At 49.6% G+C, this 14,487-nt stretch overlaps 1 protein-coding gene across 1 annotated transcript in view; it reads left to right on the top strand.

Annotated features, from left to right (window-relative positions):
• The window catches only part of LOC135552760 (unconventional myosin-Va-like), a 96,809-nt gene that overhangs the window by 17,663 nt on the left and 64,659 nt on the right, over nt 1–14,487 (top strand). Inside the window, exons 4-7 of the mRNA XM_064984588.1 lie at nt 2,504–2,670; nt 3,218–3,389; nt 3,521–3,665; nt 8,597–8,753. Coding sequence (XP_064840660.1) covers nt 2,504–2,670; nt 3,218–3,389; nt 3,521–3,665; nt 8,597–8,753 — 641 coding nt within the window. The remainder of the gene's footprint in view (nt 1–2,503; nt 2,671–3,217; nt 3,390–3,520; nt 3,666–8,596; nt 8,754–14,487) is intronic.

Genomic DNA, 14,487 nt, shown 5'->3' with positions numbered 1-14,487 from the left:
CATCCCTGTAACTCTTCCTCTTACACAGATCCCTGTAGCTCATCCTATCCCCCTCTTGCACACATCCCTGTAGCTCTTCCTCTCCCCCTCTTACACACATCCCTGTAGCTCTTCCTCTCCCCGCTTACACACATCCCTGTAGCTCTTCCTCTCCCCCTCTTACACATATCCCTTTAGCTCTTCCTCTCCCCCTCTTACACACATCCCTGTAGCTCTTCCTCTCCCCCTCTTACACACATCCCTGTAGCTCTTCCTCTCCCCCTCTTACACATATCCCTTTAGCTCTTCCTCTCCCCCTCTTACACACATCCCTGTAGCTCTTCCTCTCCCCCTCTTACACACATCCCTGTAGCTCTTCCTCTCCCACTCTGATCAGCTGTTCCAGGTCATGACCAGGCAAGCAAAGGGTGTGTGACGAGAAACGCCGTCACTCTGAGTCATGAGGGCTGATGTCACAAGGGAGATGATATCTCCTTCTCTTCCTGCATCCTCCTCCTTATCCCTCTCCTCCTCCCCTGTATAGTTGACCAGTCCAGCTGACCCCCACTAGCACCATGTAGCAGACAGGGTCCCTCTGACTCCTCTCTGTCCGTGTCTGTGTTTGTGTGTGCTTGGGGTAGAGTTGTACCATTCATCTGTCCTCTACTGTAACCCTGGGGATCTGTCTATAAATATGACTCAATCCCCCCCCCCCCTCCTCCTCACAATGTGGACTAGGAAATGGTTTACACGCTTCATTGCTGCAGAAAGTGTGTGTGTGATTAGGAGGACAGGAAGTGTGCTCAGCGGTGTATGGTGATGCTACTCAATGAGGTGTGTGTGTGAGGCTATTTTTACCTCCACCCTCCCGTTTCTTTCTCACTCTCTCCATCTCTCTCACACATTCTCTCACTCCCTCACTCCTCCTTTCCATTGCTAGGAGCTGGGCTGTGAACCGCTCTCCAGGAAGGAACGAGAGAGCAACAGAATAGCCTCAGTAACCCTGCTATAGGATGACTGATTATGTGTTCTGTCGAGTCAGCACTTTTCTCTGCTGATCTCTGTATATACACACACACACACACACACACACACACTGCTCTGACCTTTCAGTGTTAAACACTGGTGTGAAAGATTCATTTCAATTCATTGTGGAGCATCACAAGAATACCTTATCCATTACATAGTGATAAACCATGATGACATGACGATGACGTAGGTCTGAATATGTAAGCCTACCTACTACAATGGTGATTATTGTCTGTCTGTCTGTGTGAGTATATGGCTATGAGCAAGACTTTTCCACAGAATGTTCCTGGAAGGTTGGCTGAGGGTTGCTGGAAGGTTAGGGTGAGTCATGAGGATATGAGAGCATCCGATCCGAGTGCCAACAGTCTTAGTGCCAACACACGCGCTCACACACACATACACACACTGAAGCTTGGTTTCAGTCTTCATGTAAATCCTTCCTTCCAATGAGATTCTGACACATTTTACAGACTGTTCTAAGAGCGTTAGTTGGAGTATCAAAGACAGGAACCAGTTGTGTATAGGATACAGTAGTATTCAGGTCAAGCAGGCCCATTTTCCCAAACAAGCAGTATCATGGGGCGGCAGGTAGCCTAGTGGTTAGAGCATTGGGCCAGTAACCAAAAGGTTGCTAGATCGAATCCATGAGCTGACAAGGTAAACATCTGTCATTCTGACCCTGAACAAGGCAGTTAACCCACTAGGCCGCCATTGTAAATAATAATTTGTTCCGAACTAAACATTGTTTGCACTATGAAATGAGACCCAGACCAGCCTTCTGTGTGTGTGCCGCTGAAAGGTCTGTATATACAGGGCTGCTGGTGGTAATAATGGGCCAGGATAAACCAGGATAAACCAGGATAAGCTTTGTGTAGCGCTGATCATCATTGAGCTGCTTAGTGAGATGTAAAGATTACTGATTGGCCATCTGATTGACCTTTCTAATGGCAGCTGTTAAAGCTGGGATCTACCAGTCGGCTCTCCTGCGTGTGGGTTACGGATGTGGTTCTGTGAACTGCACTCTTGTGAGCCTGAGGCCTGAAGACTTCTGTTAGCTGCCCGTGCTACAACCTGACGACTTAGCTAATGCCGTGGCTTTAGCTCAGCGGACCAGCACAGTCTAGTGGAAGGCTGAAGACCCGGGATCAACCCCAGTCAGTTTTACAGTGTTTTTGTTTCTGTGTTTTTCACATGTCTTTGATCAGCTGACAGGCTCGTTCCACAGGGCTGGGATCTGAAGGCATTCCTGTCATGTTGTGATCGGTCCCAGAATCATGTGGACTGGGTTTGAGTCTTTATGAATGTCCAGCAGTATTGATCATGTTAGATGGTGAAATGAGATACAACAGCCTCAGTCAGCACTGTACCAGTCTGATACAGCAGCAGGTTCTCTCTGCAGTAGACATTGAGTCTGGGGACATTACTGACTGATATAGGCCTTATGTAGCTTTCTGACTTGGAGAACACACTCTGTAGTATGTTTTATGTCATGTAGAACCTTTCTCTCCCTTCTCACTCTCCTTCTTTCTCCTCTCCTCTCCTCTCTCTCAGTTTGCTCGGGTGTGGATCCCTGATGCAGATGAGGTGTGGAAGTCAGCAGAGCTCACTAAGAACTACAAACATGGAGATTCCACCCTACACCTCACACTGGAGGATGGAAAGGTGAGTACTGGAGCAGAGGAGGAGGAGGAGGAGAAGGGTGGTGTAGGGTTGGGTAGTTGCATAACATCCTCTCATTTGTGATGAGATGCACAGTAAACACACACACACACACACAGTTACTGCAATATATCACCATACATATCATAAAAACATGTCCATGTTTCGATGTCAACCAAGTCCAATAAACCGTTCAGAAGGAAATGGGGGCAGAAACCTGACCCATTTGGTGGCATATTTTGATACATGTGTGAGGCTTATGTTCACCAACTGTCTGTTTTTTTTATGTCACTGAGTTACATAAAACCAGGTCCCTACTCAGCACACACACCACAGGAGGCTGGTGAGGGGGAGGCAAATTACAATAATGGCTGGAATGGACTAAATGGAATGGTATAAAGCACAATGAAACAATGTTTGATACCGTTCCATTCATTCTGTTCCAGCCATTACTATGAGCCAGTACTCCCCAATTAAGCTGCCACCAGCCCCCTGTGATACACACATATATTGTGTGTGATAACGTCCCTGTTTAATCTGTGCTGTCCAGGACATTGAGCACAAGCTGGATGATAAGACAAAGAACCTTCCTCACCTCCGGAACCCTGACATCCTGGTGGGGGAGAATGACCTCACAGCTCTTAGCTACCTCCACGAGCCGGCCGTCCTGCACAACCTTAAAGTCCGCTTCACCGACTCCAAACTCATCTACACATACTGTGGTATGCCCACACACACACAGACACACACACACACACACACACACACACACACACACACACACACACACACACACACACACACACACACACACACACACACACACACACCAACTCCTCCTCTCTTCCTGTAGGTATTGTGCTGGTGGCCATTAATCCCTATGAGAACCTTCCCATCTACGGTAGTGACATCATCAATGCGTACAGTGGCCAGAACATGGGAGACATGGACCCTCACATCTTCGCTGTGGCTGAGGAGGCTTACAAACAGATGGCCAGGTGGGTGTGCGTGGTGTGTGTGCGTGCGTGGTGTGCATGGTGTGCGTGCGTGCGAGTGTTACCTGCTCAAAGGCAGTATACACAGATTTCCCAGGTTTCAAACGATGTCAGACAGACAGTTTGAGACCTTCAATGGAAGCATAGTACAGTGTGTGTATTTACTGTCTTGTTATTTATTAAACTAGTCAAGTCAGTTAAGAAAAAATTCTTATTTACAATGACGGCCTACCAAAAGGCAAATTATATATATATATAGAAATACAGGACAAAACCAACATCATGACGAGACAACACAACATAAAGAGAGACCTAAGACGACAACATAGTGTTGGGTTCTTATTATCAGAGTAAGAACGCGACGGACACTGAAAGCTTAAACCAAGTTTATTTTCCCATTGGGTCAATACAGCTGCATCAGATAAAGACACGGTTCCACCACTGGTGATATATATTACAATTTGGGGTGGAATCTCCTCCTCTCTAACCATTACGTCTCTGTTGCTAGGCAGAAAATTAAGTGACATGGGCAATAAACTGTTCCTTCTCCCTTACCCTGACCTGACCTGACCTCGACCCCCTCCTCACTAATCCACAGCTCTCCAACCTTATCAGTGCCTGCCACGTGCGATAGTCTTCCCTGCCCTCAGTACATTCCAAGCTTAATTGCATCCACCATATACATTATACATTCCCCTCAGTTCATCAATAAGTACATTTCATAAGTCAAGAAATCAGAACCCAACAATAGCAAGGCAGCAACACATGACAAAACAGCACGTAAGGAACACAACATGGTAGTAGCACAAAACATGGTACAAACATTATTGGGCACAGACAACAGCACAAAGGGCAAGAAGGTAGAGACAACAATACATCACGCAAAGCAGCCACAACTCTCAGTAAGAGTGTCCATGATTGAGTCTGAATGAAGAGATTGAGATAAAACTGTCCAGTTTGAGTGTTTGTTGCAACTCGTTCCAGTCGCTAGCTGCAGCGAACTGAAAAGAGGAGCGACCGAGGGATGTGTGTGCTTTGGGGACCTTTCACAGAATGTGACTGGCAGAACGGGTGTTGTATGTGGAGGATGAGGGATGCAGTAGATATCTCAGATAGGGGGGAGTGAGGCCAAAGAGGGTTTTATAAATAAGCATCAACCAGTGGGTCTTGCGACGGGTATACAGAGATCAAATCAAAGTTTATTTGTCACGTGTGCCGAATACAACAGGTGTAGACCTTAAAGGGAAATGCTTACTTACAGGCTCTAACCAATAGTGCAAAAAAAGGTATTAGGTGAACAATAAGTAAGTAAAGAAATAAAACAACAGTAAAAAGACCGGCTATATACAGTAGTGAGGCTATAACAGTAGCGGGGCTATATACAGTAGCGAGGCTACCTACAGACACCGGTTAGTCAGGCTGATTGAGGTAGTATGTACATGAATGTATAGTTAAAGTGACTATGCATATACGATAAACAGAGAGTAGCAACAGCGTAAAAGAGGGGTTGGAGGACACGCACATTGTAAATAGTCTGGGTAGCCATTTGATTACCTGTTCAGGAGTCTTATGGCTTGGGGGTAAAAACTGTTGAGAAGCCTTTTTGTCCTAGACTTGGCACTCCGGTACAGCTTGCCATGCGGTAGTAGAGAGAACAGTCTATGACTGGGGTGGCTGGGGTCTTTGACAATTTTTAGGGCCTTCCTCTGACACCGCCTGGTGTAGAGGTCCTGGATGGCAGGCAGCTTAGCCCCAGTGATGTACTGGGCCGTACGCACTACCCTCTGAAGTGCCTTGCGGTCGGAGGCCAAGCAATTGCCGTACCAGGCAGTGATGTAACCAGTCAGGATGCACTCGATGTTGCAGCTGTAGAACCTTTTGAGGATCTCAGGACCCATGCCAAATCTTTTTAGTTTCCTGAGGGGGAATAGGCTTTGTCGTGCCCTCTTCACGACCGTCTTGGTCTGTTTGGACCATTCTAGTTTGTTGGTGATGTGGACACCAAGGAACTTGAAGCTCTCAACCTGCTCCACTACAGCCCCCCCCCGTCCGTCTTATCGGAGTGTCCTGTTCTATCTTGCTGGTGCAGCGTATATCCCGCTAGCTGAATATCCATGTCGTCATTCAGCCACGATTCCGTGAAACATTACAGTTTTTGATGCCCCGTTGGTAGGATATTCATGATTGTACCTCGTCTAATTTATTGTCCAATGATGGCACGTTGGCGAGTAATATTTACGGTAACGGCAGCTTTCCCACTCACCTCCTGCGGGTCCTCACGATGCTTCCCGCTCTGTGTCTTCTATACCTGCGTCTCCTCCTCTTGCAAATAACTGGGATGTTGGCCCTGTCGGGTGTTTGGAGAATGTCGTGTGCTTCCTGCTTGTTGAAGGAAAAAATCTTTGTCTAATCCGAGGTAAGTGATCGATGTCCTGATATCCAGAAGCTCTTTTTTTGCCGTAGGTTACGGTTACAGAAACATTATGTACAAAATAAGTTACAAATAACGCAAAAAAACACTGCTGCCATGTAAAACTGCTGCCATTTCTTCCTGCACCATTTTACTTAGTTCACAGATGACCAGTTTACAGAGGAATATAGAGTGCAGTGATGTGTCCTATAAGGAGCCTTGGTGGCAAATCTGATGGCCGAATGGTAAAGAACATCTAGCCGCTCGAGAGCACCCTTACCTGCCGATCTTTAAATGACGTCTCCATAATCTAGCATGGGTAGGGTGGTCATCTGAATCAGGGTTGGTTTGGCAGCTGGGGTGAAAGAGGAGCGATTACGATAGAGGAAACTAAGTCTAGATTTAACCTTAACCTGCAGCTTTGATATGTCCTGAGAGAAGGACAGTCTAGTCTAGTCATACTCCCAAGTACTTGTATGTGGTGTGTTATGACGTTGCCCTCTTTGGGTACAGCAAGCACCATCCTCCGCTCTGCTCCTACAACCAGACTGCTGTGGTCAGAGAGATGTTGTAAATTCCTGAGGAGAGGATCTCCTCATGGCCACACAGTATAACGACAGAGTGAATTTTCAAAGAGAACAAAGGAATTTCTTCCACCTCACAGAACTTGAGGTCCGAACAACATTTATGTTCCGAAGAAGGTATAAAAGATCGGTGAAGAATCCAGCTACGAACTGGTCCGTTTGTTACATTTTGGTGAGGCTCATGGGAGATGGTGCGGCCACATTACCATAATGCTGTTTATACAATAGCCTCAGATATGAGGTTTACATCTAATTGTTGTATAAGATGAATGAATGAGGATGATACTGTTTGTAAAATTGTGTAATGTGATTTTGGACTGTTTAATGAAGGAAACTCCAATTCCCTTTTGAGTTGAACTAAATCAGAGAACCGCCATGAGCCCAGTTAGGGTCAGGCATCCTGGACCGCCCATGAGCCCAGTTAGGGCCAGGCATCCTGTACAGCCCATGAGCCCAGTTAGGGCCAGGCATCCTGTACAGCCCATGAGCCCAGTTAGGGTCAGGCATCCTGGACCGCCCATGAGCCCAGTTAGGGCCAGGCATCCTGTACAGCCCATGAGCCCAGTTAGGGCCAGGCATCCTGTACAGCCCATGAGCCCAGTTAGGGTCAGGCATCCTGTACAGCCCATGAGCCCAGTTAGGGTCAGGCATCCTGTACAGCCCATGAGCCCAGTTAGGGTCAGGCATCCTGGACCGCCCATGAGCCCAGTTAGGGTCAGGCATCCTGGACCGCCCATGAGCCCAGTTAGGGTCAGGCATCCTGGACCGCCCATGAGCCCAGTTAGGGTCAGGCATCCTGGACCGCCCATGAGCCCAGTTAGGGTCAGGCATCCTGGACCGCACATGAGCCCAGTTAGGGTCAGACAGCCCCTTTTCTGCAATTCCAAATAAAAACCCAACTTTGAGAAATTCTCAGTAGACCATGTTTTCCTCCATTACGATGGGACAAAGGTTGCAGACCATTGCTGAATCTTTTAACCATACCACGTGGTTAAACTCTTAGAGTATCGATATCGACAGAATAAGAACAAGTCTTTGATATTAAATACTAGTCTGCAGCTAGGAATTCGTTATCATTGAACGCGAAGAACGACAACTGCCAAAACACTCATTCTTCAGCAACATGAATGAATGACACACTGAGCGTAAATATATATATTGATTGCAATTGTTCCCGAATAAGTGAGCGTTCATGTGTAAAGGATTAGCATTTTAAATTGTTATAATTATTAACTCTGTAGTGACTTCTCAGTCGACCCCCACTTCCCTTTTGTCTAACAAGCCGCCATGCCGGTTTAGTCCACTAGGGCACATTCCCTTATCATTTCTTGGAACCATATCTACTTTGTTTGTGTGTGCATTTCTGTGATTTGTTTAGTTAGTTAATAAATAAATGATTTAAGACAATTGATGTATGGATGACTCATAGTGAAGACTGGGTTCGTGCAGATAACCAACAATTTACGACGTTTGGAATGAGACTAACATGAGGTAAAGTAAATAATTCATTAATCGGAAGACTATTGATCAGATATGAAAATATCTGCATTGATCTTTTCGTTTGACAGAATGAGCACACAGAGCACTCTCTCACATACATACACACGCTTTTTCATACACACCTAGTGAACACACATTCACTTCTCTCACTCACTCACTCACTCACTCACTCACTCACTCACTCACACACACACACACACACTCTGTAGCATAGTGACCTATGGTCCCAGTTGGCATCTTTACTGTACAGAATGTTGTCTGCTACAGTGAACTCACACCGTTTTCAGAACCATAATGGAACTAAGTAATGACTTTCTGTTTTTATCTTCTATGATTTTTGTTATGTGTGTATTGTTGTATTGGCATGACTGAGCCAAATAAGTTGCCACATGGCAGAATCTCTTCCCTCCGTCTCAGTCTTTCCTTCTCTCCTGTTTTAGAGATGAGAGGAACCAGTCTATAATCGTAAGCGGTGAGTCGGGAGCAGGGAAGACTGTCTCAGCTAAATACGCCATGCGCTACTTTGCTACAGTCAGTGGAGCAGCCACAGAGGCCAACGTAGAGGAGAAGGTCCTCGCATCCAACCCCATCATGGAGGTATGACTCCTCTCCCTTCCCCTCGCCTCTCTTCTCCCTCTCCTCGCTCCTGTCCTCTGCAAAGCCTGCTTCATGGTGTGTTCATGTGGAGTCTGGGAGGGTTAGTTCTCTCCCCTGTGTCCACATGGCCTCTCCCCCATCTCCTCTAGTTCTCCTCTGTGTCCATATGGCCTCTCCCCATCTCCTCTAGTTCTCCTCTGTGTCCATATGGCCTCTCCCCCATCTCCTCTATTTCTCCTCTGTGTCCACATGGCCTCTCCCCCATCTCCTCTAGTTCTCCTCTGTGTCCACATGGCCTCTCCCCATCTCCTCTAGTTCTCCTCTGTGTCCACATGGCCTCTCCCCCATCTCCTCTAGTTCTCCTCTGTGTCCACATGGCCTCTCCCCATCTCCTCTAGTTCTCCTCTGTGTCCACATGGCCTCTCCCCCATCTCCTCTAGTTCTCCTCTGTGTCCATATGGCCTCTCCCCATCTCCTCTAGTTCTCCTCTGTGTCCACATGGCCTCTCCCCATCTCCTCTAGTTCTCCTCTGTGTCCACATGGCCTCTCCCCATCTCCTCTAGTTCTCCTCTGTGTCCACATGGCCTCTCCCCCATCTCCTCTAGTTCTCCTCTGTGTCCACATGGCCTCTCCCCATCTCCTCTAGTTCTCCTCTGTCCACATGGCCTCTCCCCCATCTCCTCTAGTTCTCCTCTGTGTCCACATGGCCTCTCCCCATCTCCTCTAGTTCTCCTCTGTGTCCACATGGCCTCTCCCCATCTCCTCTAGTTCTCCTCTCTGTCCACATGGCCTCTCCCCATCTCCTCTAGTTCTCTCCTTTCCTCCCTTCCCTCTCCCCATCTCCTCTAGTTCTCCTCTGTCCACATGGCCTCTCCCCATCTCCTCTAGTTCTCCTCTGTGTCCACATGGCCTCTCCCCATCTCCTCTAGTTCTCCTCTGTGTCCACATGGCCTCTCCCCATCTCCTCTAGTTCTCTCCTTTCCTCCCTTCCCTCTCCCCATCTCCTCTATTTCTCCTCTGTGTCCACATGGCCTCTCCCCATCTCCTCTAGTTCTCCTCTGTGTCCATATGGCCTCTCCCCCATCTCCTCTAGTTCTCCTCTGTGTCCACATGGCCTCTCCCCATCTCCTCTATTTCTCTCCCCTGTGTCCACATGGCCTCTCCCCCATCTCCTCTATTTCTATCCTCTGTGTCCACATGGCCTCTCCCCATCTCCTCTATTTCTCTCCTCTGTGTCCTTGTGGCCTCTCCCCATCTCCTCTATTTCTCTCCTTTCCTCCCTTCCCCCTCCCCCATCTCCTCTATTTCTCTCCCCTGTGTCCACATGGCCTCTCCCCATCTCCTCTATTTCTCTCCCCTGTGTCCACATGGCCACTCCCCATCTCCTCTATTTCTCTCCCCTGTGTCCACATGGCCTCTCCCCCATCTCCTCTATTTCTATCCTCTGTGTCCTTGTGGCCTCTCCCCATCTCCTCTATTTCTCCTCTGTGTCCATATGGCCTCTCCCCATCTCCTCTATTTCTCTCCCCTGTGTCCACATGGCCTCTCCCCATCTCCTCTATTTCTCTCCTCTGTGTCCACATGGCCTCTCCCCCTCTCCTCTATTTCTCTCCTCTGTGTCCATATGGCCTCTCCCCATCTCCTCTATTTCTCTCCTTTCCTCCCTTCCCTCTCCCCCATCTCCTCTATTTCTCTCCTCTGTGTCCACATGGCCTCTCCCCCATCTCCTCTATTTTTCTCCCCTGTGTCCACATGGCCTCTCCCCATCTCTTCTATTTCTCTCCTCTGTGTCCACATGGCCTCTCCCCATCTCCTCTATTTCTCTCCCCTGTGTCCACATGGCCTCTCCCCATCTCCTCTAGTTCTCTCCTTTCCTCCCTTCCCTCTCCCCATCTCCTCTATTTCTCTCCTTTCCTCCCTTCCCCCTCCCCCATCTCCTCTATTTCTCTCCTTTCCTCCCTTCCCTCTCCCCCATCTCCTCTATTTCTCTCCCTGTGTCCACATGGCCTCTCCCCATCTCCTCTATTTCTCTCCTCTGTGTCCACATGGCCTCTCCCCATCTCCTCTATTTCTCTCCTCTGTGTCCACATGGCCTCTCCCCATCTCCTCTATTTCTCTCCTTTCCTCCCTTCCCCCTCCCCCATCTCCTCTATTTCTCTCCTTTCCTCCCTTCCCTCTCCCCCATCTCCTCTATTTCTCTCCCCTGTGTCCACATGGCCTCTCCCCATCTCCTCTATTTCTCTCCTTTCCTCCCTTCCCCCTCCCCCATCTCCTCTATTTCTCTCCTTTCCTCCCTTCCCTCTCCCCCATCTCCTCTATTTCTCTCCTCTGTGTCCATATGGCCTCTCCCCATCTCCTCTATTTCTCTCCTTTCCTCCCTTCCCTCTCCCCCATCTCCTCTATTTCTCTCCCCTGTGTCCATATGGCCTCTCTCCATCTCCTCTATTTCTCTCCCCTGTGTCCACATGGCCTCTCTCCATCTCCTCTATTTCTCTCCTTTCCTCCCTTCCCTCTCCCCCATCTCCTCTATTTCTCTCCTCTGTGTCCACATGGCCTCTCCCCCATCTCCTCTATTTTTCTCCCCTGTGTCCACATGGCCTCTCCCCATCTCTTCTATTTCTCTCCTCTGTGTCCACATGGCCTCTCCCCATCTCCTCTATTTCTCTCCCCTGTGTCCACATGGCCTCTCCCCATCTCCTCTAGTTCTCTCCTTTCCTCCCTTCCCTCTCCCCATCTCCTCTATTTCTCTCCTTTCCTCCCTTCCCCCTCCCCCATCTCCTCTATTTCTCTCCTTTCCTCCCTTCCCTCTCCCCCATCTCCTCTATTTCTCTCCCCTGTGTCCACATGGCCTCTCCCCATCTCCTCTATTTCTCTCCTCTGTGTCCACATGGCCTCTCCCCATCTCCTCTATTTCTCTCCTCTGTGTCCACATGGCCTCTCCCCATCTCCTCTATTTCTCTCCTTTCCTCCCTTCCCCCCCCCATCTCCTCTATTTCTCTCCTTTCCTCCCTTCCCTCTCCCCCATCTCCTCTATTTCTCTCCTCTGTGTCCATATGGCCTCTCCCCATCTCCTCTATTTCTCTCCTTTCCTCCCTTCCCTCTCCCCCATCTCCTCTATTTCTCTCCTCTGTGTCCACATGGCCTCTCCCCATCTCCTCTATTTCTCTCCTCTGTGTCCACATGGCCTCTCCCCATCTCCTCTATTTCTCTCCTTTCCTCCCTTCCCCCTCCCCCATCTCCTCTATTTCTCTCCTTTCCTCCCTTCCCTCTCCCCAATCTCCTCTATTTCTCTCCCCTGTGTCCATATGGCCTCTCCCCATCTCCTCTATTTCTCTACCCTGTGTCCACATGGCCTCTCCCCATCTCCTCTATTTCTCTCCTCTGTGTCCACATGGCCTCTCCCCATCTCCTCTCTTTCGCTCAACTGTGTCCATATGGCCTCTCCCCATCTCCTCTATTTCTCTACCCTGTGTCCACATGGCCTCTCCCCATCTCCTCTATTTCTCTCCTCTGTGTCCACATGGCCTCTCCCCATCTCCTCTATTTCTCTCCCCTGTGTCCACATGGCCATTCCCCTATCTCCTCTATTTCTCTCCTCTGTGTCCACATGGCCTCTCCCCTATCTCCTCTATTTCTCTCCCCTGTGTCCACATGGCCTCTCCCCCATCTCCTCTCTTTCGCTCAACTGTGTCCATATGGCCTCTCCCCTATCTCCTCTATTTCTCTCCCCTGTGTCCACATGGCCTCTCCCCATCTCCTCTATTTCTCTCCCCTGTGTCCACATGGCCTCTCCCCCATCTCCTCTCTTTCGCTCAACTGTGTCCATATGGCCTCTCCCCTATCTCCTCTATTTCTCTCCCCTGTGTCCACATGGCCTCTCCCCATCTCCTCTATTTCTCTCCTTTCCTCCCTTCCCTCTCCCCCATCTCCTCTATTTCTCTCCTCTGTGTCCATATGGCCTCTCCCCATCTCCTCTATTTCTCTCCCCTGTGTCCACATGGCCTCTCCCCATCTCCTCTATTTCTCTCCCCTGTGTCCATTTGGCCTCTCCCCATCTCCTCTATTTCTCTCCTCTGTGTCCACATGGCCTCTCCCCATCTCCTCTATTTCTCCTCTGTGTCCACATGGCCTCTCCCCATCTCCTCTCTTTCTCTCCCCTATGTCCATATGGCCTCTCCCCCATCTCCTCTATTTCTCCTCTGTGTCCACATGGCCTCTCCCCCATCTCCTCTATTTCTCCTCTGTGTCCACATGGCCTCTCCCCATCTCCTCTATTTCTCTCCCCTGTGTCCACATGGCCTCTCCCCCATCTCCTCTATTTCTCCTCTGTGTCCACATGGCCCCTCCCCATCTCCTCTATTTCTCTCCTCTGTGTCCACATGGCCTCTCCCCCTCTCCTCTATTTCTCTCCTTTCCTCCCTTCCCCCTCCCCCATCTCATCTATTTCTCTCCCCTGTGTCCATATGGCCTCTCCCCATCTCCTCTATTTCTCTCCTTTCCTCCCTTCCCTCTCCCCCATCTCCTCTATTTCTCTCCCCTGTGTCCACATGGCCTCTCCCCCATCTCCACTATTTCTCTCCCCTGTGTCCACATGGCCTCTCCCCATCTCCTCTTTCTCTCCCCTGTGTCCACATGGCCTCTCCCCATCTCCTCTTTCTCTCCTCTGTGTCCACATGGCCTCTCCCCCTCTCCTCTATTTCTCTCCTTTCCTCCCTTCCCTCTCCCCCATCTCCTCTATTTCTCCCCTTTCCTCCCTTCCCTCTCCCCCATCTCCTCTATTTCTCTCCTCTGTGTCCACATGGCCTCTCCCCATCTCCTCTATTTCTCTTCTGTGTCCACATGGCCTCTCCCCATCTCCTCTATTTCTCTCCCCTATGTCCACATGGCCTCTCCCCATCTCCTCTATTTCTCTCCCTTGTGTCCACATGGCCTCTCCCCATCTCCTCTATTTCTCTCCTCTGTGTCCACATGGCCTCTCCCCATCTCCTCTATTTCTCTCCCCTGTGTCCACATGGCCTCTCTCCATCTCCTCCATTTCTCTCCCCTGTGTCCATATGGCCTCTCCCCATCTCCTCTATTTCTCTCCTTTCCTCCCTTCCCCCTCCCCCATCTCATCTATTTCTCTCCCCTGTGTCCATATGGCCTCTCCCCATCTCCTCTATTTCTCCTCTGTGTCCACATGGCCTCTCCCCCATCTCCTCTATTTCTCCTCTGTGTCCACATGGCCTCTCCCCATCTCCTCTATTTCTCTCCCCTGTGTCCACATGGCCTCTCCCCCATGTCCTCTATTTCTCCTCTGTGTCCACATGGCCCCTCCCCATCTCCTCTATTTCTCTTCTTTCCTCCCTTCCCTCTCCCCCAACTCCTCTATTTCTCTCCTTTCCTCCCTTCCCCCTCCCCCATCTCATCTATTTCTCTCCCCTGTGTCCACATGGCCTCTCCCCATCTCCTCTATTTCTCTCCTTTCCTCCCTTCCCCCTCCCCCATCTCCTCTATTTCTCTCCTTTCCTCCCTTCCCCCTCCCCCATCTCATCTATTTCTCTCCCCTGTGTCCATATGGCCTCTCCCCATCTCCTCTATTTCTCTCCTTTCCTCCCTTCCCCCTCCCCCATCTCCTCTATTTCTCCTCTGTGTCCATATGGCCTCTCCCCATCTCCTCTCTTTCTCTCCCCTGTGTCCACATGGCCTCTCCCCATCTCCTCTAGTTCTCTCCTTTCCTCCCTTCCCTCTCCCC

This window comes from Oncorhynchus masou, chromosome 2 (assembly GCF_036934945.1).
Source record: "Oncorhynchus masou masou isolate Uvic2021 chromosome 2, UVic_Omas_1.1, whole genome shotgun sequence".
Taxonomy (NCBI): Eukaryota; Metazoa; Chordata; class Actinopteri; order Salmoniformes; family Salmonidae; genus Oncorhynchus; species Oncorhynchus masou.
Note: the sequence above shows the minus strand (reverse complement) of the source record. Positions and strands in the feature narration are given on the sequence as shown.